Genomic DNA, 27,195 nt, shown 5'->3' on the forward strand with positions numbered 1-27,195 from the left:
TTCATTCACTGATATCTATGTGTTAAAATTGTTAAATATGGAACGGTGTCGTCACGCCATCTAGCCGAGCATAGGCTAAAGGTGTGTGCGCCATCTATCCGAGAAGGACTTTTTCTTGATTTCCGAGGCACGTTTTTTTCTTAGACTTTATTCATCTTATACGAAGTTACATATGTCGTTGGTATCATTTTCTCACCACAGAATAAATAATAGTACTAAGTACAGAAGAATCACTCTCTAACATAACGCGTCTGTTATGATCAGCACAGATATGGCCGCTAGGTAGCGACAGCGCCACGCGCGGCTTATGGCAAACCCCAAAATTGGGGCCGAACGGATGTACTTTTAGCTACCTGTAGCAAAGCGACGAAATCGCGGAGTGAGACACGCCTGACACCACTCACTACTTAAATGAGGGTCTCATGATGACCAGCTACTTGTGTTGAGGATGGGAATGGTCATAGAGAAGCTGAAAACGTACACTCGTCTATTCTTAGGGTTCCGTACCAAAAAGGTACAAAAAGAACTCTTATGCCTCAGAGTGTAGTACCTGGCGCAGTATATTATTAGGTCTAACTCGTACTTGCCCATTTGTTTTTGCAGGACACTGCATCTGAAGATACAGATTCAATTAATGGTGATTTGATGGTGCCAAGCTTGTCATCAAGTTCAAGTACCTCTGAAGTAAGCGACCGTTGCGTAGAGAAATCTCCTGTAAGTTTTTATGCTTTTTAATTTAAGTCTACTATATGTTTATCTCTTCTTCCTTTTTAATCTTTTTTTTTATTTCAATATTAGGTACAAATTGATTTGAAACAAATCCTAACAACAACTAATTGTGGTGAACTGTGTCTTGCATCTGCATCTGCAAACAAGCCCCTAGATAATGCATTAAGGAACCAACTAGTTCGAACCGTAGTAGAATATTACATCAAACGTTACAATAAAATGACCAGTCAAGACTTTGATGTATTGTCCGATCAAATAGTAATGCTGTTTCCCTCGGAATGCAAGGTTTTTACTTTTTTTTGTTGGTAGAAGTACAGTAGATTATTATTATTAGTAGTACGTAGCAAAGTAAAAGTAAAATTTTGTGACACACTCTGGGAATGGAGAGGGCGCTTAACCACGTCCGGTCGACCACAATCAACCGGCTATGGAGGATTTGATGCTATAGGTATACTGTAGACTTTGAAACTCTTTGCTATAATGTTTATATTTAGGGCAAATTCTTTAGGTGAAAGGCCAATTATTATTAGGGTGTCCCTTATATTGCGATTTTGAGAAATTAATAACGCATACCCCCAAAATGTATTTTTATTTATTTAATCGTATGGCATGCTTTTACATAATAGACATTGATTTTATTTTATGGTACAAAGTAGGTAAGTCAAGTCAAATATTAACATTTAGACAGTTAGACAGTAGACTAAGCATATATTTTTTTACCCAAAATTCTCAACAAAAATATCAGGCCATTCGTGTAACTCTAACAGTTAGAGTTAGTTTTTAGGTTTGCAACGAGATTTTTTTTTCATAATAGTGGGTAGTGACCCTGCCTATGAAGCCGATGCATGGCCCCAGGTTCAAATCCTGGTAAGGGCATTTATTCGTGTGATGAGCACAGATATTTGTTCCTGAGTCATGGGTGTTTTCTGTGTATTAAAGTATTTATAAATATTTATACAGGGTGACCTTAGCCATTGGACAAACCCTGAAATCCCACGTAGGGTTACTTCTCAGAAATGCTCTAACGGTAATATTTTTTTAATTAGAACAAAAGATAAAAAAATAAATTATCAAACAAAAGTTATTAAAAGTTGTTATAAGCCAGAATCTTATTGATGTCATAAATAAAAAAGATAATCAAAACGGTCGAAGAAGGTTTCATACTATTTATTACAACCAGGGTTGGGCAGTATTTCAATTACATGTATTTGAAATACGTATTTGAAATACATTTTAGTATTTTGTATTTGTATTTCAAATACTACCTGGAAAAGTATTTTGTATTTGGTATTTCAAATACTGCACTCACATGTATTTTGTATTTTGTATTTCAAATACTTCAAGCTTCAAAATACATTTCTATAAAATACATTTTATTAAATTCTATGATCCTAAAATGGGACTTTTTTTTTAAATATAATGTACGACTTGTACGAGGGCAAATAGGTACAATGGGGGGAGGGGGGTCAAAAATGTCCAAAAATTGCGTTACGTAATACTTGAACGCTCGCATTTGCAAATAATATATTTCATTTTTAATTTACTATTTGCAGCAATGTAGGTTTATATTCAAATTTCGTCAAGTGGATGAAAACTAGAGCTTTTTTTTTTTTTTTATTATGAATGGGCTTACTCATGGCCACAGACTAGCCGAGGCGTAGACGTGGCCTACGATGGAGCGAGCTCGCCCAGAAGGTGCCTGTTCACTCTTGATTTGAAGGTTGCCGGGTTATAAGAACACGGAAATATAGACGCCGGCAAGGAATTCCATTCCTTGGCAGTGCGCATAAGGAAAGTAGAAGCAAAGCGCTTCGTGCGAATTGGTGGAATATCTACCAAGTAAGGATGGAAACCGGCCGTGCGTCTAAAAGTCCGATGGTAGAATGGGGACGGTGGAATAAGCTCGTGTAGCTCTTGGGCACACTCCCCGAAGTGCAACCTGTAGAATACCGACAGGCTGGCGACTTTCCGCCGATGGGCCAAAGACTGAAGCTTAGCCGTTAGCTTCTTGTCGCCAATCATCCTCCTGGCTCTGCGCTCCACTGAGTCCAAAGCGGCGAGTTGGTATTTAGCTGAGCCATCCCACAGGTGGCTGCAATACTCCATACACGACCGGACTTGAGCTTTGTAAAGTGTTAGAAGCTGTCCAGGTGTGAAGTATCGCTTCACCTTATTTAGGACGCCCAGCTTTCTGGCCGCAGTTTGTGCTTTAGACTCAATGAAGCTGCCGAAGCTGAGGACTGAACTCAGCTCCATGCCGAGGAGTTCCAGGCTGTCGGCAATAGGTACAGATGCACCCCGGAAAGAAGGAGTCAGGTCGAATGGACTCCGTTTTGCGGAAAATAGACACGTCTGCGTTTTGGAGGCATTGAACGTGACCAGATTGTCATCACCCCACTGGGAAACGAGACTAAGGGTCAAGTTCATTCGCTCAACCATGGCCTCTCTCTGTGAACGTATATCCTCCCTGCTGTCCCCTGCACTAGCCAAATATCTCTCAACAACCGTACTGTCATCTGCATAACCTACAATGCTGGGTTGCAGCATGTCGTTAATGTGGAGCAGGAAAAGGGTTGCGGAGAGAACAGACCCCTGAGGAACACCGGCGTCAATGGCCATGAGGTCTGAAGAGCAGCCATCAATAACTACTCTGATCGACCGTTCACTCAAGAAATCAGATAGCCAGCTACAAAAGTCAGCAGGGATGCCGTATGCAGGAAGCTTGCTAAGGAGACTTGCGTGCCAAACCCTGTCAAAGGCCTTCGAGATGTCCAGTGAAACAGCAAGCGCTTCACCGTTCCTCTCGATGGCCTCGCCGCAGCAGTGCGTGACATACGCTAAAAGATCCCCAGTAGACCGACCTCGGCGAAAGCCATATTGACGGTCACTGAGCAGATCATTTGCTTCGAGGTATGCCAGCAGCTTGCCGTTAAGTACCCTTTCCATGACTTTACAGAGCATGGAGGTAATGGCGATTGGTCGGTAATTGCAGGGATCAGCACGACTACCCTTCTTGGGTACTGGCTGCACGTTTGCAAGCTTCCAGGATTTCGGCACCGTTCTTGTTTGGAGAGAGAGGCGGTACAGGCGTGTCAGTACAGAAGACAACTCAGGCGCACACTGCTTTAGTACACGTGCAGGTATACCGTCTGGTCCACTGGCCTTATTCACGTCAAGATTCTGCAGAGCTCGGCGTACCTCTTTTTGATGAATAGCAATTCTCTGCATAGAGGAACTGCATTGAGGTAGCGTAGGTGGAAGTTTTGAGCCTGCGTCTAGACGTGAATTGCTCGCAAACAGAGAAGCAAACAAGTTTGCTTTCTCTGTCGCGGAGTGGGCCAGTGTCCCATCAGGTTTCTGCAGAGGTGGCAATGTGGGTCGGCAGAAGTTGGATTCGACCGCTTTCGACAGGGACCAGAACCGCTTGCTACCAGGAGGGTAGGAGGCGAGTTTGGCCCCTATTCGACTGACGTGGTCGAATCGAGCCTTTCGAAGCACCCGTTTGCAGGACTTGGCAGCTGAGTTAAAGGCTTTTTTCCTCGCGCGAACCCTCTGTGCTCCAGCTTTGGTATCGCGGGCTAGTACCCAAGCCTGGTATGCAGACTGCTTAAGGGCCTCGGCTCGAGCACAGTCCGAATTGTACCATGCTCGGGTCTTGTGATCGAGCGATAGGTCGGAGAACGGAATGAAATATTCCATTCCCTGCCGAATCACATCCGCAACAGCCTCAGCAGAACACGAGGGGTCACCCGAAGAAAAACAGACCTGCCGCCAGGGGAAAGACGCAAAGAAATGCCGCATCTCATCCCAGTCCGCTGACTCGTATCGCCATACTCTCCTCGTGCCCCTAGGGCAGAGATCAGGAGGAGAGTGGATCGACACGGATTTCACTAGACAGTGATCGGACGATCCTAGCGGAGCTGAGACCGAAACCGAGTGCCTGTCTGGATCAGTTGTCAGCAGAAGGTCAAGGCAATTGGGTGTATGGTCAGTAACATCCGGTATCCGCGTCGCAACATTTACCAGCTGGGTAAGGTTTAGGGATACAGCAAATTTGCGCGCTTCCCTCCCAGCGTGGCAAGTATTCTTGAACGGGAACAGCCACTCCTCGTGGTGGGCGTTAAAGTCCCCAAGGAATACGAGTTGAGCCGCAGGGTACCGCTGAGGGTAGAGCTGGACGAAAACAAGCGCTTTATTAAGCGATATTTGTTAAAGAAACTAAATGATTAAACAAAAAAAATGAAAAGTATTTTGTATTTTGTATTTGAAATACATTATTTTAAACACTGTAATTTGTATTTTGTATTTCAAATACCAGTCACCAAAGTAGTTTGTATTTGGTATTTCAAATACTTTTAAAAATGTATTTTGTAATTTGTATTTGAAATACGTGGAAGCCAGTATTTTGCCCAACCCTGATTACAACACATACAGGTTGCTCCAAAGTAACAAAATCGTAATTTGTTAATTTTTTCGTTACCGCTACACCGATTGTTATGATACTTTGTATACTGGTTCTAAATACCCTAATGCAGTGGTTCCTAACCTGGGGGTATTTACCCCCCTGGGGGTAAACCTGGTATTTTGCGGGGGTAATAAGCTAACCTAATATAACAATACAACGAACGTACACGATTTATTTTATATTACCATTGGGAGGAGGGGTAAAATCAGGTTCCCTAGTTAGTCATAGGGGTGACCGGACTGAAAAGGTTAGGAACCACTGCCCTAATGCATATGTACATTTCGGCTTTGTCCAATGGCTAGGGACACCCTGTATATTATATACAGTGTGGAAAGATAAGTCGGGCCCTGGAGGGAAACTACCTTAAATTCTTAAGCTGGCTCATTTTACTTAAAGGAGACATTCCTTTATTATTATAAAGAAACAAAACTGCATTCAAAGATTTTTCTTGTTTTCTTCAATTTTGCTTGTCTAAAAAAATCTTGAGTACTAAATATTAGATTTTATGGATATTTTGTATGACAGACGAGTGTAAGACCTAATATATCTTAGAGAAATGTTATCATTAACATTAACTGTATCGATTAGTAGAATAAAATTGCGAGTATTTATTTTTTGGATATTTTAGTCGGTTCGAGTCCCGGGCGAGGCAAGCGAGTTTTAGAAAATCTTTGAATGAAGTAGTAGTAGTAGAAGTCGTCGTTGTCGTATTAGGAGTAGTAGTAGTTGTAGTCGTAATAGTAGTAATCATTTTTTTTAGTACTACGGTGGCAAATAGGGTTGCCAACTTTTTTTTGGTGGAATATAGTATTTTCCAGAATAAGGCATCAAAAATATAGTACATTTAAAAAAATATAGTACTTTTAGATAAAATACTAAACATGAGTGTAATATACGTTTAATCGGAAATATAGTATTTTAGCGTATTATATATTTTTCCAAAAGTATATAGTACAGAGAGCCAAAATATAGTACAATACTATATAATATAGTACGGTTGGCAACCCTAGTGGCAAAGAAAAGCATACGGCCTGCCTTATGGTTAGCAGAAACCGTAGCCTTTGGACTCTTGCGACTCCAGAAGAATCACGAGCGCTCTGCCTGCTTTTATTGATTTGAGGATTCTGTGTTGAGAGCTAGAGACAAATACAGGTCCCTCACTCTTAACACAACGCATTCTCTGGACCTCTGGCGACCGTACTCACCACCAGGAACACAGCACCACATACCTGCAGAGCAAGCTTTATTTGTTGCACCAAAAACTACCTAGGTAACAACAGGCGGTCTTATCTCTAAAAAGTGAATCTCTTATCAGTGTTGCTAACCCGCGACTTTTCAAATTTGCCGCCGTTTGCTACTGACAAGATTTGCTTGGCCCAGTATATATACTTATTTAATTTAGACATTGTAACAATCGACGTAACGTAAACTGTTAAAATTACAGGAGACATATTACATCCCCAGTCGGAAAGTTGGAGAAAAAACTTATATTCCCGCACAAGCGAAACTACCTACTCGCTACCGTAATCAGCTAAGAGTATTAAGGAAAAGTGGAGTAGTAACACGAGTACCCACCAGTGGCACCAGTTCGGATAATAACGAAGATACCATTCCAGGTAGGCGTGACGTGTGTATTCATAGAGGTTCGATGTCATGGGCATACGAGTCGACGTTAAAGATATGTTTACACTTTTGCACCTTATTACAAAGGATTAAGGAGGAGGTAAACTGTATCTTTGACGTCTACTGTACATAACTAAAATTACATTCTTCTATCACCTTATTTGTTGTGTATTGTATTATTTGTTGATCATGTGGGTAATGTGTATATTTGTTTATAATCAGGATCCAGTACTGATATTTCATCAGAAGAGGCCGAAGAACACAAGTTATGGTTGAAATTTAACAAAGAACCATGGGTAGACATTTTGGATAAATGGAACCAGACCAGAAAATACAGAGCGGCATTTATCGCTGAAGAAAAAAATACAATACAGGATATTCTTACAGAATGGCCTAGCCTTAAGGCGAGTCTAGGATATAAATTGGTATGCTTTTTGTATTATATTTGGATTCATCGGTATTCAGAATATGACCATTTCAGTTTTTTTTTAAGTATATACCAGGTGTGGCCTGTAACATGAGTAAAAAATTAAACTGTAGGCTGTACTCCTCATACTGACCAACATTTGTTTAGCAACTTTTAAAAATAACTTGTAGTTTGATTTTTAATACACTTTAAGGTTTATTCTAAGACGCAATGTGATGCGAATTTTGTTATGTTTAAGGTGTGACAAGCAACGTCAATCACAATGATATGGCGTGGCGATGGCGTCCATTGAAGATAATATTTATTTTGTATGAAAAATTGGGAGTCTAAATACTTCATAATTTTTAAAAGTTGTTGAACAAAATGTCACCGTTTGAGGAGTACAATCTAGGTTTTAATTATTTGCTCGTGTTACAGGCCACACCCGGTACCTATTACCTCCTATTTATAAACAAACCCTAAGTTACTATAATAATATCTATAAAACAGATGATCACCGACTCTATTTGGCTTTACATGCGTATAATGTGACTTTCAGATTGAAGCAGATTTTGACGCTATGCATCCGCATTGCGAACTTAATTTGTTTAAAAAATGGCCATCATTTATGGAAAAAGCAAGACCAATACTGAAAAATCTTAAATCACCGGACATAAATTTACTGGATGAAAACCTTCAGGAAGGTAGGTTATGTATGTTGTGTCTCTAAGTTGGGCTATTTCTTGACTTGGCGGGCGGAATCGGTATGCAATATTTTGTACTTCGACGTGACCTTACTGATGTGCCCAGATATCAGTATTACATTTGCGCAGTAGTAATATTATGCATAGAAGCGTGGCGGTACGGAATGCAGTACGTACCGCCACGCTCCTGCAGATCCCGCGCCAGTCAGGCAGTACTCGTTTAAAGGCTCCGTCAGACTGCCGCATTTTGTTAGCTGGGCGGAAGCGGAGCGCGATCCGCTCGTAGACGCAGCGCCGCGCCCGGGCAGAAAGAGACAACCATAATATATAACTGCCCCTTGAGAGAGCGATGCCGCGAGCCTGAGCGGCTACCGCGAAAACCGAAATTCGCAAATTGCGGGGATCTTTCTCTTTTATTTACTCCAATGAAGGCGTAATAAGAGTGACAGAGAAAAATGCCCGCAATTTGCGAACTTCGATTTTCGCGGTTATAGCCCTGACGCGGGCGCGACGCGCGCTGCGCTCATCGCGCTCCGCTTGCGCCCCGCTAACAAAACGCGGTAGTCTGACGAAGCCTTTAATGTGATCATCATCATTATCATCATTATGACGGTTTGGTTAATCGTTGATCCCATCCAAAACATAAATGTAAATGAATGCCAATGATTATACTTTGCTTCTTTTAGATGCCACGAACTACATTTTCTTCAAATTAATGTCGTGCAAGATGTCGCCTACCGTTAAAGTGCCAATCAAAGAAAATGGAAAAAAAAGATTTTACAAACCCAGCATTGTGGAGTCGCAGAATTCATTTATTTTACACGTTACGGTGAGTACATGTATTAAGTCAAGTTATCCAGTATACTAGGATATATTAGTCCAGGACCTGAGTATAATTCTGTGGGCATGGCAAAATGCGAAAGTAGCTTTGTCCGTTTGTATCTGTTACTTTTTCACGTTTGAACTACTGAACTGTTTTTGATGAAATCTGGTATGTACGAAGCGTAAGCTTTTGAGATAGACAGAGTATCTACTTTATTATACGAGATTTGAGTTTTGTTTGAATTTTTTAAAGTTTGTAGTCCATAAAGTAAAAATTAACGAGATATGTGCTTTTAAAAAAAGTATATAGGTACCGAAGTAAGGAACTTCATATTGTGTTTTCCAATACCAGTCGCCTGCCGCCCGCCACCCGTTACCCGCCGCGCTACACACGTCGCACGCGCTTTATGTCCATTGATTTTAAATTTGTACTCCCTTGCGGGTTATGTTTCGGCGCGAATTTTAAACTACCGGCGGCGTCTAGTCTTTATTATTTATTTTTAGTCTTTATTATTGCTTAATTAGTCGAATAACCCGCACCGTGTCACTCCTGGTGCAAAGGTGTCCCTAACGCTTGCTACATTACCGTCGGTGCTACCATTTACAGTTTTTTTTAATTCATTATTAAAAGAAACTTTAAAAAAAAAACTTGGCCCAAGAACTTTCATGCGGGAGGTAGCAAATGTCGACCACACCTATCCGCTATTATAGCAAACGGTGCACCAAACACCCCGTATAATACGAGTATTTGTGTTTGTTACAGAACCAGAGTGAAATCAAAAATAAACTGGAGCAATACCAGAAAATGCATCTATCCAGAGGAACCACCTTCCAACCGCTGGTGATTGCCGTCGGACCAACGAGCAAGGACTTGAAGGATTTTTACGTAGCGGTTGAGTCAGTTCTCTACAAGGTAGATCAACTGCTAAAAGCTGTCGACGTGTGTTTCAAAGTAATTCACGTAACCAACGTTCAATACCCGCTAGAATGTTTAAGTATATGGTCATTTATCCAAAAATATTTTTATAACTTGCACAACAAAAATGACAAGAAAATTTCTTCCGTCTATTGCTTTATATCAGATCTGACTGACTAATTGAGCATCTTTCAAGGACTTAAGAATTTTTGTGACTATAGGGATAATAGTCTAGTAACAATGTTTATTTGCTTCATGTGTTCGATCGAAAAAGCAAACCATCAAGATCTTATTCATCATTACAAAACTAGTCACAATCTCGGTCATAACTCGATATATCGATGTGCACAATCGAATTGTTTCAGAGCATTTCAAAGTTTGCGTTCCTTTCGTCGTCATATAGTTAGTCATAATGTCTCGGACCGGAATATATATTCAGAATTAGCCCCGTCGCTTAATTTTAACACTGATAACATGATCGAAAATTACAATAATTTAGACATAACAGATAATACTCAGGATCCATGTAATGTTAATGCATGCTGCAGTAATCTGCAACCCACATCTGAAAGTTTCAGTAAGAAAAATGAAAATGTACGGAAGTCTACTGCAGCATTTGCATTATCGTTGTATAGCAATCCTTATTTAAATCGTAAATGCGCTATGAAAATAATTGACGATGTTTCAGAACTAGTAACTGGTGTTATTGGAACTATGTTGTCTGAACTCTCACCTAATGACGATACACCGAATAAAAACATAGTTGAAGCAATTTCCAATTCTTTCGACGGTTTGGATACTGAAAGTAAAGTAATTAAATATTTTTCTGACCGTAATATTTACACACCCCCAAAAAAATTTACAATTAATGAAAATGTGACTGTAAATACAGGAAATTCTACGGTAATGCTAAGACCTATGTTGGAAACTGGAGCGATAGTACCTTTGAGAGCAGTTTTAAAACAAATATTTGAACTACCCAACTTTTTAAAATGTAGCACTAGTATTCCTGATGTTCAATCTATATCAAATTTTACCCAAGGTAATATCTGGAAGCAAAAATTGGTCGGAAAAATGGATGAAAATAGCTTATACATTCCATATTTTCTGTATTTTGATGATTTCGAATGCAATAACCCCCTGGGTAGTCATGCTGGAATCCATTCTATCGCTGCTACCTATTACACATTTCCAACGTTGTCAGCGGATCATGCTTCACTATTAGAAAATATATTTGTTGCAATGTTGCATAAATCATCTAGCAAAAGTCATGGCAATGCTTCAATTTATTACGAACTCATAAAGGAGTTGAAGAGTTTAGAACAAAATGGCATAGATTTAGAAATTAGTGAAGGTGTTTCTAAAGTATATTTTATACTAGGGATGATCATTGGTGACAATTTGGGACTAAACACCGTTCTTGGATTTGCTAAATCGTTTTCTAGTAACTATTATTGTAGAATATGTAAGGCTCATAAAAATATAATGGGGAAACAGTGCAAGCAAGATGACGGTTTAATGCGCAATCGACACAATTATAACACTGATGTCGAAATTAACAATGTAACAACGACAGGAATAAGTGAACGATGTGTATTTAATGATATTAGCACTTTTCATGTTGTTGATAATTTTTGTGTTGACATTATGCATGATATATTTGAAGGTGTTTGCCATTATGATCTGACTCATATTATTGTGTATTTTACAGAAAGCATCACATTGTTCACTTTAAATAACTTGAATAATAGGTTACAATTATTTGACTACGGATCTGGTGAGCTAAATGATAGATGTGGAATAATAAAACATGAACATTTAATGAAAAGCAAATTTAACATGTCTGCATCTGAAATGATGTTATTTGTACACATATTTCCTTTATTGGTGGGAGACTTAATACCTGAAGATGACGAAGTATGGCAGTTTTTTCTTACACTGCTAGAAATTATTGATATTTTACTTTGTAGGGATATCGATAATAGCACACTGTTGTATTTAGAAGCCTTAATAAGCGAACATCACGAAAGTTATGTCAAACTGTTTCACGACACCTTAAAACCGAAGCACCATTTTATGGTGCATTATCCGCATGTCATAAAGCAAGTAGGACCTTTGAGACTAATATGGTGTATGCGATTCGAAGCCAAACACAAACAATTGAAAAGAACGGCATCTCTTATAACGTCTAGGAAAAACTTGCCATTGACTTTATTAATAAAAGAACAATTGACTCTTGCTCACAGACTTTACACTGGAAAAGGATGTGAAACAAGAATAGAGTTAGGTACTAGGATATCTGAACCACTGAATATTCATGATTATCTTAAAGATGTTATTATTTCTGACGATGTAAATTTAGCAAATAGTCTTAATTGGGTTTATTATAACGGTATAAAATACGTACCAGGAATGATTCTAGTAATTTCTAATCGGACATGTTACAATTTTTTTAAGATAAAATTTATTTGTGTTTCGTCATCAAGTAATAACATCTATTTTCTAACAGAACAAATTGATTGTATAGGATTCAATTACCACTTGCAAGCACACCAGCTGCATCAAAGAGAAACTGGTTTATATAGACTAATTATGCCACAAGATCTTATTTACGCACCAACTTTTTGTCATATTATCTCTAATGGAGACTCTTACTGCAGAATCAAATATATTTAGATACATGATGTCACAGTCTGAACATTGTTTAATAATTGGAGATTTTTAAGCTTAGAATAAATTTAAAAGTGGAAAAATTACTGTCTTGGGTGAGACTTGAACTCACGGCCTCTGGATCGATACTCCAGCGCTCTGCCACCTGAGCCACCAAGACCTCATCCATAGCCAGCAAATCTTTTCACCATATTACGGGTCAAGGGGACCCTTGCGACATCTCTACCTTAAGAGTGTTACACTTCTTAGGGCTACTTGCACCATTCACTAACCCGGGGCTAACCGGTTAAACCTGGAGTTACGATGGTTACCAGTGCAATTTGCCAGTGGGTTAACAGTTTAACCAATTAACCCCGGGCTAGTGGAATGGTGCAAGTGGGCGTTAAACGGCTACCGGAGTTCCAAGTTACGTATCTGCTTGTTAAAAATGAAAATTAGTATGGGTAGCTCATCGTAACTGGTGAATTTCCAATGTAACTTGGAGCTCGTAGCCGTTTAAGAAGTGTAACACTCTTAAGGTAGATGTCGCTAGGGTCCCCTTGACCCGTAATATGGTGGAAAGATTTGCTGGCTATGGATGAGGTCTTGGTGGCTCAGATGGCAGATCGCTGGAGTATCGATCCAGAGGCCGTGAGTTCAAGTCTCACACAAGACAGTAATTTTAAATCCATCCTGTATATTCATCTTTCATAATATACGCAAAGAATACTTACCAAAGACATGCCTTGTGTCTTAAGCCCCCAATAAAAGGTCGTGTTTAGCGTCTTGTGTTCGAAGCGGTATTAACATTATACCAGGTTCATTTTGTTTTAATTTAGAAGGTTGTAAATTGTAAACTTATTGTAAACTCACTTTTAAACTTAGATTTTTGTAATGTAAATTCACCCACAACCTTTTTAGATACTTCTGCGTCAAGGGCACTTGCACCCACAGTAGGTTAAGTTTTTAAATGCATGAGAAGATATAACATATACTTTTAATCTATTTTTTTTATCTATTACTTGTACTAGAAGATAGGTTATAGGTTCGCTTACGAGTAGACTACAGCGTGTGAATTTTCGTTAGTGTAACTTGTTATTTATGGAAAAAGCTCGCTAGGGTCCCCTTGACCCGTAATATGGTGGAAAGATTTGCTGGCTATGGATGAGGCCTTGGTGGCTCAGATGGCAGCGCGCTGGAGTATCGATCCAGAGGCCGTGAGTTCAAGTCTCACACAAGAGAATAATTTTTCCACTTATCAAAAAAAAGTTTGTCAAACTGACCTTTTTATTTATTAAGAGTGATCAATGTATTGTGGGTACCTATTTGATTTCTGGTTTTTATAATGCAGGGTCCTTTTTTGAGTTTTAATTTTACTCGATTTTTCTTAGTTTGAGAATCATGTACAAATTCTGGATTAAACTTGTCATGCTTAACTTGTGCGTGAAAATGGTATCTGAAGAAGATGAAGAAGACTTTAATATAAACACTCACTACGCTCAGGATTCATATTTATTTACACTTCACTATATTAATTTTGTACTAAGCAGAAACATCTGCAAGCGAAATTTCAATTTTATAATTGAAAGAAAAAATGGAAATGTTCACCGCGTTGAGATTATTTGATGTAATTTCTCGAGCCCAGTCTTGAATAATATTCTCTCCTTGATATTTGGGATCAGCTCTTTCAGCTCGGGATCCTGAATTTTTTCCATAAGTTTTAAAGTTATGTCATTATCTGAAAGTTAGTTACTTACTTAGATAAATATGGTAGGACTTCCTTAAGTTGAGTTTCGTAGAATTACATTTCTTGTTTTGTAAACCCCAAAAGACACACATAATTTTATTTATATGAGCCTAGAGTGTCCCACTGCTGGGCAAAGGCCTCCCTCCTCCCTTTCCACGTATCCCGGGTACCGTCCTCGATATGACGTTAAACTGTCGTGCACTTTTAAGTGTATTCTACCAAATCAGGGCGCATTTAATATTAGTGCGGCCTAGTTTGGTCTACTGGTGCTAAGACAGGGTATCAGTTTAGGGTGGCAGCGGATGAACATCTAGTATGTCAACGGTGGCGCCCACGAGCCGAGTTAGCAGGCTTACGGTCTACTCACCAACACGCACTGGACGAGCGTGGTGAGTTAAACGTCCAAACCCCTCCAACATGAAACGAATGTAACACATAATCATTTTTACTATTCTCTATCTCGGGCATGACAAGTTTAATCCAAAATTTGTACATTCTCAAACTAAGTAAAATCAAGTAAAATTAAAATTCAACATACATAACCTACCTTCCTGAAGGTTTTCATCCAGTAAATTTATGTCCGGTGATTTAAGATTTTTCAGTATTGGTCTTGCTTTTTCCATAAATGATGGCCATTTTTTAAACAAATTAAGTTCGCAATGCGGATGCATAGCGTCAAAATCTGTTTCAATCTGAAAGTCACATTATACGCATGTAAAGCCAAATAGAGTCGGTGATCATCTGTTTTATAGATATTATTATAGTAACTTAGGGTTTGTTTATAAATAGGAGGTAATAGGTACCGGGTGTGGCCTGTAACACGAGCAAATAATTAAAACCTAGATTGTACTCCTCAAACGGTGACATTTTGTTCAACAACTTTTAAAAATTATGAAGTATTTAGACTCCCTATATTTCATACAAAATAAATATTATCTTCAATGGACGCCATCGCCACGCCATATCATTGTGATTGACGTTGCTTGTCACACCTTAAACATAACAAAATTCGCATTACATTGCGTCTTAGAATAAACTTTAAAGTGTATTAAAAATCAAACTACAAGTTATTTTTAAAAGTTGCTGAACAAATGTTGGTCAGTATGAGGAGTACAGCCTACAGTTTAATTTTTTACTCATGTTACAGGCCACACCTGGTATATACTTAAAAAAAAACGGAAATGGTCATATTCTGAATACCGATGAATCCAAATATAATACAAAAAGCATACCAATTTATATCCTAGACTCGCCTTAAGGCTAGGCCATTCTGTAAGAATATCCTGTATTGTATTTTTTTCTTCAGCGATAAATGCCGCTCTGTATTTTCTGGTCTGGTTCCATTTATCCAAAATGTCTACCCATGGTTCTTTGTTAAATTTCAACCATAACTTGTGTTCTTCGGCCTCTTCTGATGAAATATCAGTACTGGATCCTGATTATAAACAAATATACACATTACCCACATGATCAACAAATAATACAATACACAACAAATAAGGTGATAGAAGAATGTAATTTTAGTTATGTACAGTCGACGTCAAAGATACAGTTTACCTCCTCCTTAATCCTTTGTAATAAGGTGCAAAAGTGTAAACATATCTTTAACGTCGACTCGTATGCCCATGACATCGAACCTCTATGAATACACACGTCACGCCTACCTGGAATGGTATCTTCGTTATTATCGGAACTGGTGCCACTGGTGGGTACTCGTGTTACTACTCCACTTTTCCTTAATACTGAAGCTGATTACGGTAGCGAGTAGGTAGTTTCGCTTGTGCGGGAATATAAGTTTTTTCTCCAACTTTCCGACTGGGGATGTAATATGTCTCCTGTAATTTTAACAGTTTACGTTACGTCGATTGTCACGTCGAATGAAACACATAATCATTTTTACTATTCTCTATCTCGGGCATGACAAGTTTAATCCAAAATTTGTACATTCTCAAACTAAGTAAAATCAAAAATTAAAACTCAAAAAAAAGACCCTGCATTATAAAAGAGAATTCAAATAGGTACCTACAATACATTGATCACTCTTAATAAATAATTAGGTAAATACGGGATAATGATGCAATATTATAGGCAAGACTTACCAGCAAAATTATTGATGGTGCTTTTGGATGGAGCGATCCGTGTTGGTACTGTTGCTACGAGTACTGTCGTATTACTGTCCGTATTTTGTCTGTAATAATCTTTTAAAGTAAAAGAGGAGTGTTTTACTGTGCGTGAAAATGGCATCTGAAGAAGATGAAGACAGCCTAAGTTTAGGACTCTAGTATTTAGAAGAATGGGGTTTATCGAAAAGCACCATTTGCTGGCTATGGATGAGGTCTTGGTGGCTCAGATAGCAGAGCGCTGGAGTATCGATACAGAGGCCGTGAGTTCAAGTCTCAACCAAGACAGTAATTTTACCACTTTTAAAAATCCGAAGCTTAGTAGCATCGTTAGCAGACGTTTCTGCTTGTTAAAAATGAAAATTGGAGAATTTTTAAAAGTTATGTCATTATCTGAAAGATAAAACAAGCGAAGCCATTTTAGTTACTTACTTAGATAAATATGGTATGACTTCCTTAAGTTGAGTTTCGTAGAATTACATTTCTTGTTTCGTAAACCCCAAAAGACACACATAATTATTTTGACTATAAATATGATTCTTCGTATACTCACATCTCGGGCATGACAAGTTTAATCCAGAATTTATACATCCTCAAACTAAGTCAAATCAAGTAAAATTAAAACTCAAAACAGGACCCTGCATTATAAAAAATACAATAGGAACCTATATAATATAATCAAATAGGAACCTACAATACATTGATCACTCTAAATAAATAAAAAGGTAATTTTTGACAAACTTTTTTTGATAAGTAGCAAAATTACTGTGTGTGTCTTTTGGGGTTTACAAAACAAGAAATGTGATTCTACGAAACTCAACTTAAGGAAGTCCTACCATATTTATCTAAGTAAGTAACTAACTTTCAGATAATGACATAACTTTCAAACTTATGGAAAAAATTCAGGATCCCGAGCTGAAAGAGCTGATCCCAAATATCAAGGAGAGAATATTATTCAAGACTGGGCTCGAGAAACTACATCAAATAATCTCAACGCGGTGAACATTTCCATTCTTTCTTTCAATTATAAAATTTGTAATTTCGCTTGCAGACGTTTCTGCTTAGTACAAAATTAATGCCATCTGAGCCATCAAGACCTCATCCATAGCCAGCAAATCTTTCCATCATATAACGGGTCAAGGGGACCCTAGCGACATCTACCTTAAGAGTGTTACACTTTTTAGGGCTACTTGTACCATTCACTAACCCGGGGTTAACCGGTTAAACCTGGAGTTACTATGGTTACCAGTGCAATTTGACAGTGGGTTTACAGTTTAACCCACTGTGAAGTACAAAATATTGCATACCGATTCCGCTCCGCCAAGTCAAGAAATAGCCCAACTTAGAGACAACATACATAACCTACCTTCCTGAAGGTTTTCATCCAGTAAATTTATGTCCGCTGATTTAAGATTTTTCAGTATTGGTCTTGCTTTTTCCATAAATAATGGCCATTTTTTAAACAAATTAAGTTCGCAATGCGGATGCATAGCGTCAAAATCTGGTTCAATCTGAAAGTCACATTACGCATGTAAAGCCAAATGATCATCTGTTTTATAGATGTTATTATAGTCACTAGGGTTTGTTTATGAATAGGAGGTAATATATACTTAAAAAAAAACTGAAATGGTCATATTCTGAATACCGATGAATCCAAGTATAATACAAAAAGCATACCAATTTATATCGTAGACTCGCCTTAAGGCTAGGCCATTCTGTAAGAATATCCTGTATTGTATTTTTTTCTTCAGCGATAAATGCCGCTCTGTATTTTCAGGCCCCAATTTCACATCGGTGACAGGTGCGACAGTTGTAAAACATCACTGTTGCTGACGTCACAGGCATCCATGGGCTACGGTTACCGCTTACCATCGGGCGGGCCGTATTCCTGTTTGCCACCATCATTGTATCATGAAAAAAAACTTTATTATATCGGAAAAAAAAACAGATATTTCTCTTGCTAAGTTTATGACAATTGTCACAAGAAACACGACATTGTCACGAAATTCCGACATACTCGTATAACTCATTTCCTGTCAAGAATTACCGACAATTCTAAATCTCTGACGATTGTCAGAAACTTCGCAAGAGAAATATCTGTTTTTTTTTCGATATAATAAAGTTTTTTTAAATAATACAATGATGGTGGCAAACAGGAATACGGCCCGCCCGATGGTAAGCGGTAACCGTAGCCCATGTAATTGTATGCCTGTGACGTCAGCAACAGTGATGTTTTACAATTGTCGCACCTGTCACCGGTGTGAAATTGGGGCCTGGTCTGGTTCCAATTATCCAAAATGTCTACCCATGGTTCTTTGTTAAATTTCAACCACAACTTATGTTCTTCGGCCTCTTGGATCCTGATTATAAACAAATATACACATTACCCACATGATCAACAAATAATACAATACACAACAAATAAGGTGATAGAAGAATGTAATTTTATTCATGTACGTCAAAGATTAGCTCCTCCTTAATCCTTTGTAATAAGGTGCAAAAGTGTAAACATATCTTCAACGTCAACTCGTACACCCATGACATCGAATTTTTTTTGATAAGTGGAAAAATTATTGTCTTGTGTGAGACTTGAATCACGGCGTCTGGATCGATACTCCAGCGCTCTGCCATCTGAGCCACCAAGACCTCATCCATAGCCAGCAAATCTTTCCACTATATTACGGGTCAAGGGGACCCTAGCGACATCTACCTTAAGAGTGTTACACTTCTTAGGGCTACTTGCACCATTCACTAACCGGGGGTTAACCGGTTAAACCTGGAGTTACTATGGTTACGAATGCAATTTGACAGTGGGTTAACAGTTTAACCGATTAACCCCGGGCTAGTGGAATGGTGCAAGTGGGCGTTAAACGGCTACCGGAGTTCCAAGTTAGGTTTCTGCTTGTTAAAAATGAAAATTAGTATGGGTAGCACATCGTAACTGGTGAATTTCCAATGTAACTTGGAGCTCGGGTAGCCGTTTAAGAAGTGTAACACTCTTAAGGTAGATGTCGCTAGGGTCCCCTTGACCCGTAATATGGTGGAAAGATTTGCTGGCTATGGATGAGGTCTTGGTGGCTCAGATGGCAGATCGCTGGAGTATCGATCCAGAGGCCGTGAGTTCAAGTCTCACACAAGACAGTAATTTTAAATCCACCCTGTATATTCATCTTTCATAATATACGCAAAGAATACTTACCAAAGAGATGCCTTGTGGCTTAAGCCCCCAATAAAAGGTCGTGTTTAGCGTCTTGTGTTCGAAGCGGTATTAACATTATACTAGGTTAATTTTGTTTTAATTTAGAAGGTTGTAAATTGTAAACTTATTGTAAACTCACTTTTAAACTTAGATTTTTGTAATGTAAATTCACCCACAACCTTTTTAGATACTTCTGCGTCAAGGGCACTTGCACCCACAGTAGGTTAAGTTTTTAAATGCATGAGAAGATACCTAGCATCTCATTAATATAACATATACTTTTAATCTATTTTTTTTATCTATTACTTGTACTAGACGATAGGTTCTAGGTTCGCTTACGAGTAGACTACAGCATGTGAATTTTCGTTAGTGTAACTTGTTATTTATGGAAAAAACAAGATCAATATATAAAAATCCTCAGTACCAGTCCGCAGTAGGCTCAACTGAACCCGGTTCCCCATACAAACATAGTTTGGTTCTCTTTTTAAACGGTCTAGGTCGGAATATACTTCTAGCTAGAAATTATAAGAGAAAAAATAGAACGAGCATAAAGTTTTTCATAAAAGACCTTAAACTCAAAAAATTGCTCTGTTTTTTTTAATTATAATTTCAAGCAACAGAAGCTAATTTACGACCTAGATGTGGCAGATCCCATTGTGTTTACAAAGTTGCCGTTTTCAAATGAGGACCAAACTACGTTTGTATGGGGAACCTGGTTCAGTCGAGCATACACTCTAGTACCAGTACTAGGCTCACGCGCTGTAGTCTCCCTGTATACAAACCCATTATTGATATGAATAGCCCAATTTTTTGTTCTTGAGTGTTATGTTACGTACATTGTACATATGTTTGTAGTGTTTCGTCTTAATTAGAAGAGATTAATAATTGAGGCCAAATTATTATTATCATGATTATGCGTATATACATACATGTAATACGTTTAAATATCAAACCCAAATTTTTGTAATGCCACGAGAGTAAAATACATATTTTTTTAAATTCTCATTATTTTGTTGTTTATTTTCTCCTTCACCCTGTTATTTCAGATGTGATAGACCTTGTCATATGTCGTTGTGTAGGTATATGCAACTGTGCATAATTTTATGAAACGAGCCGAAGGCCGAATGCCTATTTTAATGTAATATTGTTATTGTGTGCCAATTTACTCTGTATACTTTTATAAATCTAACTGAGTGGCTTTTGTTATTTTTTTGGTATATTGTACATTGTGGTGAATTGGATTAAGTAGCTTTTTTATTCGCTTTATACCATTTTAAGTTTTTACATTTTAATGATAAGTTTTGTTTCTATTTATGCAATTGCTTCATAATTATTGGTTTTAAAACGATTGTGATCATAATTATTTTATGCCAATATTAATTTAGTAAGAAATATTAAATTATATTAGTATTATATACAAATTAAAATGCATTACAGATCCAATAACCGTCCCATTACATGACCCCATGCCATAAAACCACTATATATTATAATTTATATATTATGGCATGGAGTCATGTAACGGTTATTGGATCTGTAATGCATTCTAATTTGTATATTGTACTAATATAATTTAGTATTTCTTACTAAATTAATATTGGCATAATATACGAAATATAGTAGTTTGATGTAACAAAATCATGTTTCGTAATTTGTACGCAAGTAAACTATTAAAATCCACAAAAGCCGTTTAGTAGAATTTATTAGAGATATTTTGTAAATTGCACCTAAGTAAAGTAGTAAAAATTACAAAGTTAGTTTAGTAAATCGTACAAAATCAGTTGCAGTAAACTATGCGAAAGCGCTTTAGTAGAATTTACTCAGATAAACCAGGTAAAATATACAAAGGTAAGTAGTATATTTTACTAAAGTTGTTTAGTAGAATTAACCTAAGTAAGTTTCGTAAACTATGCATTCCTTAATTTAGTGATATATACGAAACTTCAGTGCGTCATACATACGAAAGAAACTTAGTTATTATTACAAAAGTATATTACTTGATTCCACTAAAGAAGTTTAGTGATATCTACGAAACTTCAGTGCGTCATACATACGAAAGAAACTTAGTAATTATTACAAAAGTATATTACTTGATTCCACTAAAGAAGTTTAGTGATATCTACGAAACTTCAGTGCGTCATACATACGAAAGAAACTTAGTAATTATTACAAAAGTATATTACTTGATTCCACGAAAGAAGTTTAGTGATATCTACGAAACTTCAGTGCGTCATACATACGAAAGAAACTTAGTAATTATTACAAAAGTATATTACTTGATTCCACTAAAGAAGTTTAGTGATATCTACGAAACTTCAGTGCGTCATACATACGAAAGAAACTTAGTAATTATTACAAAAGTATATTACTTGATTCCACTAAAGAAGTTTAGTGATATCTACGAAACTTCAGTGCGTCATACATACGAAAGAAACTTAGTAATTATTACAATAGTATATTACTTGATTCCACTAAAGAAGTTTAGTGATATCTACGAAAGTTCAGTGCGTCATACATAATAAAGAAATTTAGTAACTATTACATAAGTGTATTACTTAATTCCACTAAAGCAGTTTAGTGATATCTATCAAAGTTTAGTGGTCATACATACTACAGAAATTAGTAATAATTACGAAAGCAAATTAATTGATTCCACGCAAGAAGTTTAGTGGTATCTATCAAAGTTATGTACGTCATACATATTAAAGAAATGTATTAATTATTACGAAAGTAAATTCGTACACGCTACGAAAGTAATTTAGTGAAGCGTACAAAAACTTTTGGAGAATTACGAAATCAATTTCGTTAAAAGTACAATACTAAGTCCGTAAAATTTACGAAATATATTTTGTCAAACGTACTAAATTACTAAACTAGTTTTGTAAAAAGTTCTTTACTAAAGTAGTTTTGTAAAAAGTTCTTTACTAAAGTAGTTTTGTTAATTCAATTTACTAAAGTAGTTTTGTAAAAAGTCAACCAAAGTATGTTTGGTAAATTCAACAATATTTGTGTGTAGGTCCCAATTCAACCCATAAATTTCGTAAAAATTTCGTAAAATCAACGAAACTATTTTTTCAGTGTAGGAAAACTAGGTTTTCTAGAATATGAACGATTACTGATGACGTAGCACGTTTAATCGCAAAGAGGAGGCAGTATTTTGAAAAACAGCAAGTAACGACAAAGATGAATCTGTTGTGTTTTAGTGTAGTAGGCAAGGGGCCGATCAAATCTATTGAAATGCATTGAAAGGGTCGAGAGCATTGCTTAGGTTTACCCATTAGGCCAAGTTTTAGTTGGGTTTGGTGTTTGCAAGCTAAGCAAGTCTCGCATTTGGCAATAAAATTTGAGATATCTTTGTACATTCCTGGCCAAAAATATTTCAATTTAACTTTATTGTATGTTTTAAATGTTCCGAAATGAGCGCAAGTTGGGGTGGAATGATTTTCTGTGATAATGGGTATTCTGTACTCTAGTGGGATAACTTCTTTCCAATTATACTCAGATTGGAGTAACGAAGGGGTTTTTGAGTATCGGTATAATTTATTATTATGTATTATGTAATCTGGAGTGGTGTTGGGGTTAGTACTGCATTTAGCGTAGATATTATTATACCAGTCGTCATTGGTATTAGAACTATTGTAGTTAATAACGTCTACTGAAGGTAAGCGTGATAAAGCGTCAGGGATTAGATGATCTTTACCACGTTTATGTTTAATTTCGAAGTTAAATGTAGATAGACGAATACTCCAGCGGGCTAGACGTCCGGTTGGATTATCTAGATGGAGAAACCATTGTAATGCGGAATGGTTTGTGTAGATTGTGAACTTTAAGCCGTTGTCAAGATAGCAACGCCAATGTTCTAGGGCTAGTAAGACACTTAAGAGTTCTCTTTCTGTAATTGAGTAATTTCTTTGGGGGCCAGTTAGGGATTTGCTCATATAAGCAATGGGTTTCTCAACGCCATCAAATTCTTGGGTCAGCATGGCACCGATGCCGAAGCTGGATGCATCACAGTGGACTGCGAAGGGTTTTGAGAAGTCTGGGCAAGCAAGAACAGGGGTAGAGACTAGAGCTTCTTTAATGGATTTAAAGGCATTGTCTTCTAGTGATGTCCATCTAAATGGTGGTGCTTTTTTGGAAGTGGAGGTAAGTTTAGTTAGTGGTGCAACCTTTGTGCTGAAATCGGGGATAAAGCGTCTATACCAACTTGCTGTACCTAGGAACTTTTTAACTTCTCGAGGAGTTGTGGGAGGTGGGATGTTAAGTATTGCCTTAACCTTGTCAGGATCTGTTTGAAAGCCGTGTTCATTAACTATGTAACCAAGATATTTAAGTTCTTTTTTGAAAAATGAACACTTGGGGAAGTTTATAGTAATGTTGGCTTGTACTAGCCTTTGGTAAACTTTATTAAGTAAAGTGATGTGTTCATCGAAAGTATTACTTATGATGATAATATCATCTAAGTAGGTAAATACTGAGTTATCAAGGTTGTCAGAAGGGAATAACGCATCCATAAAGCGTTGTTGTGTAGCAGGGGCATTAGTCAATCCAAAAGGCATTACGCGAAACATGTACATGCCTTTTGAGGGTACATGGAAACTAGTTTTAGGTCTATCGGAAGGGCGTAGGGGTATTTCCCAAAATGCTTTTGCTATGTCTATCGATGATAGATATTTAGCATTTTTTAGATTATCTAGAATGTCAGAAATGAGTGGGAGTTTGTAGGCATCTTTGCGCGTAATCGAATTTAGTTTACGGCTGTCGATGCAAAAACGCCACGTTCCATCTTTTTTAGGAGTTATTATGACAGGGTTTAGCCATGGGCTTTCACAGGGTTCGATAACATTAAGCTTTAGCATTTCATCAACTTCTTTGCATAAAGCTTTTTGTTTCTCTGGAGAAAGCCTATAGCATCGCTGTTTGATTGGTGGATGGTCACCGGTATCTATGTGATGTTCAATGAGGTGGGTTCGTCCTAAGGGTTTGGTTTCTGTTGAAATATTTTTAAATTTTTCAATAATAGTATCTGAAATTAACTGTTGAGTTTCAGAAAGGTTGTCATAATTAGTGATGTGTTGGTCGCAGGTGGAAATAACTAGGGTATCTATATGTTTATCAGAATATGACGTTATGTCAGGTAATATGTGGGGAGCTATATTGAATTTTCTCCAAAAATTTGTGCCTAGAATCAAGGGTTGCTTTACAGTAGGGATAACATGAGCGGTAATAATAGCCACAATATTTTTGTACGAAATTGGTAGTTGAATTGTACCAATAGAGTATATAGGGTAGCCGTCGGCTACAGAGCCTACGACTTTATGGTCGTAATTTATGGTAAAATTGTGGGATAAGAGAATTTTATGGGAATTATTTCCGAAAATAGTTAAAGCACTGCCACTGTCTAAGAGGCCACATAAAGTTAAATTATTTGTCTGGATGTTGACATAAGGTCGTTCATCGTATGGATCTTGAGTGAAAAGTGCTGATGTAGTATTGTATGATGACATAAATAATTTAATGGTATCTAACCATTGGTTCCATTCTGTAGCAGTAGTTTTATTTAAGTTACTTTTCTCCTTTATGCGTTTTTTGGAAATTTATGGCAAACTGTACATTTTGCAAAAGTGACATTTTGTTTGCCACAGCGGAAGCATACTATATTTTTACTTGTACAAATATCTAAAGAATGATCGTTTGTTCTGCAACGCGGACAGGAGTAACGTAACGTAGAAGGTGGTGCTGTTACAGTATGGACCGGTTTATTAAATGGGAATGGTGGTATGTACGGTTGGGAAGGGGGGGTATGGTTAGAATCTTGTTGAATGTTGGTATAGTTGCTAGAGCTATAAGTAGAGGTTATAGTATTACAGCTTTCGTACCATTTGCACGATTGGAATAATGTGTCTATAGACGTAACATCTGTAGGAACTAATCTGGAACTGTAATAAGGGCTCATGTTTCTACGGAGGATATCTATTTTTTGTTTTTCAGAAAGGGGTTCATGTAATTTGGAAAAGAGGGCTTCCATGGCTGAAAAATACATTATTATTCGTTCATGTTGTTTTTGTTTACGGGAATGTATATTTTGTAGTAAGTTGTGGTCATGGTCATGCAATTCGAAATCTTTTAAGAAGTGGGTTTTAAATGATTTCCAATCTGTAAGGGTTGTTTTCTTTGACCTATACCAATCTAAAGGAGTGCCTGATAAAAAATCGTATATATATTTGTGTAAGCGTTTGTCGTCAATGTTACGCGCAATTGCAAACTCTTCGATGTTTCGAATAAAATCATAAGGGCAACTATCGCCTTTATAGTTGAATTTTTTAAAATCGCTTGGTTTTGCTTCAGAGAGGTTGGTTAATTTTCGAGCAAGTAGGTCTAAATTTGTGGAATCATCTATCAAAGAGGTCGCTGACGCGTAAGTTGACGTTGTTGTTGACGGTTGTGACATGTTAAATTTTGTTTGACATTTTGACAATAATTCGCATATTTTCGAATAGTTGTCAATAATTTCTGGAGATAATTCAGTGGTAATATGGAGACGTTCTATTCTGTTACATAAATGAAATAAGAAAACCGCTATTCTATCGTGCTTCGCTTGGTTGGTGGTCGCAAGCTGTAGCTGAGAAGAAACTATTGTGAGGCATCTGCTAATTTCGGTGATATCCTGTTCAAGATCATATGGGCTGGAGAGATTCGAACACGGGTCCGCGAATAAATTTGGAGTGAGGAGCTGTCTTAAATCATCAGCCTGCGCGGTGGCTGGGAACTGAATGTTCCTGAGTTTGAGCTCATAGATGAGTTCAGGTTTATTTAATAGTGCTGGATTCATTGTTTATTAAAGTGGATACCTATCACGAAGAGAATAATTGATGTTATCAATATAAATAAAATATGTAGTTATTAAATTTTATTTTTTATTGAATCGAAAGGAGAAGTTTATTGATATTAGGCTTAGTTGTGTATATTTATTTAATCGGGTGAAGGATAAGCTATCGGATTATCTCCAACAGTACTGCCGTAAGTCAGGATTGGTTCGCACTTCAGTGACTCCAAGGAGTTTTAAAAACACTTAGGATTGAAACCAATTTGTGAGATTTCAGTGGAAATCTTGGATTGTGTAATTGTATGTGATAGATGTTTTGTGTAATCACTATGTTAAGAGTTTTGTTACGTGGCGCGACAAAAAACGTAGGACGCTGGCATAATAGGGATTAGAAAATAGATATAGATAAATTGGTATAAGATGATGAATGATGATAGATGTATATGTAATTGGTTATTTAAGGGGGAAATTTTGGTTAAACGGTTGAGGATTAGATAAAAGGTTGGTTGTAAAATAGAAAATTAAATAAAATGATGTTAGGCCGAGAGATATTGCGAAAATTTGGGTTGGGTCGACTATAACCTTTTAGAATTTTGAAAAGATCTTATGCTAACTATTACAAGATATATAAAATTGATAAAAAAAAAAAATGTCGTCAAAAGTAGTAGGCGTCGGCGTGGTGTAGGAGCACGAGCGTAGCGGAGGAGGCACGAAGAGAAGGGCTGCTCTGCGTCGTAGGGTGGGTGGGTAGGTTCGTCGTAGGGGTGTTCAGGATTCGATCACGTTGGTACCGCCAGTGTGAGGGGGCAGGTAGAGGAGCCTCACGGGGATGATGGGAATGAAAGTCAGGATCCAGAGCGATGAGGGGTATTTAATATTTAAATAAAAAGGCACCTGTAACAATACAGGTTACGTGTTAACAGATAGGTATGTATAAAAACACTTTCGTAATTCAGAAGGTTAGAAATCAAATAACTTACAATATGTGC

At 37.4% G+C, this 27,195-nt stretch overlaps 2 protein-coding genes and 1 non-coding gene across 3 annotated transcripts in view; 2 read left to right on the forward strand and 1 right to left on the reverse strand.

Annotated features, from left to right (window-relative positions):
• The window catches only part of LOC134675255 (lateral signaling target protein 2 homolog), a 90,712-nt gene that overhangs the window by 36,774 nt on the left and 26,743 nt on the right, over positions 1–27,195 (forward strand). The gene's annotated exons all lie outside the window — the stretch shown is intronic.
• Positions 7,571–12,771, forward strand: LOC134675033 (uncharacterized). Its single transcript, XM_063533179.1, has 3 exons — positions 7,571–7,927; positions 8,614–8,756; positions 9,513–12,771. Exon 3 carries the CDS (start codon positions 9,906–9,908, stop codon positions 12,339–12,341), a length of 2,436 nt encoding a protein of 811 aa, XP_063389249.1. The 5' UTR covers positions 7,571–7,927; positions 8,614–8,756; positions 9,513–9,905; the 3' UTR covers positions 12,342–12,771.
• Trnad-auc (transfer RNA aspartic acid (anticodon AUC)) lies at positions 12,423–12,495 on the reverse strand. The gene has a single exon. It is a non-coding gene; the product is annotated as a tRNA-Asp (tRNA).

This window comes from Cydia fagiglandana, chromosome 21 (assembly GCF_963556715.1).
Source record: "Cydia fagiglandana chromosome 21, ilCydFagi1.1, whole genome shotgun sequence".
Taxonomy (NCBI): Eukaryota; Metazoa; Arthropoda; class Insecta; order Lepidoptera; family Tortricidae; genus Cydia; species Cydia fagiglandana.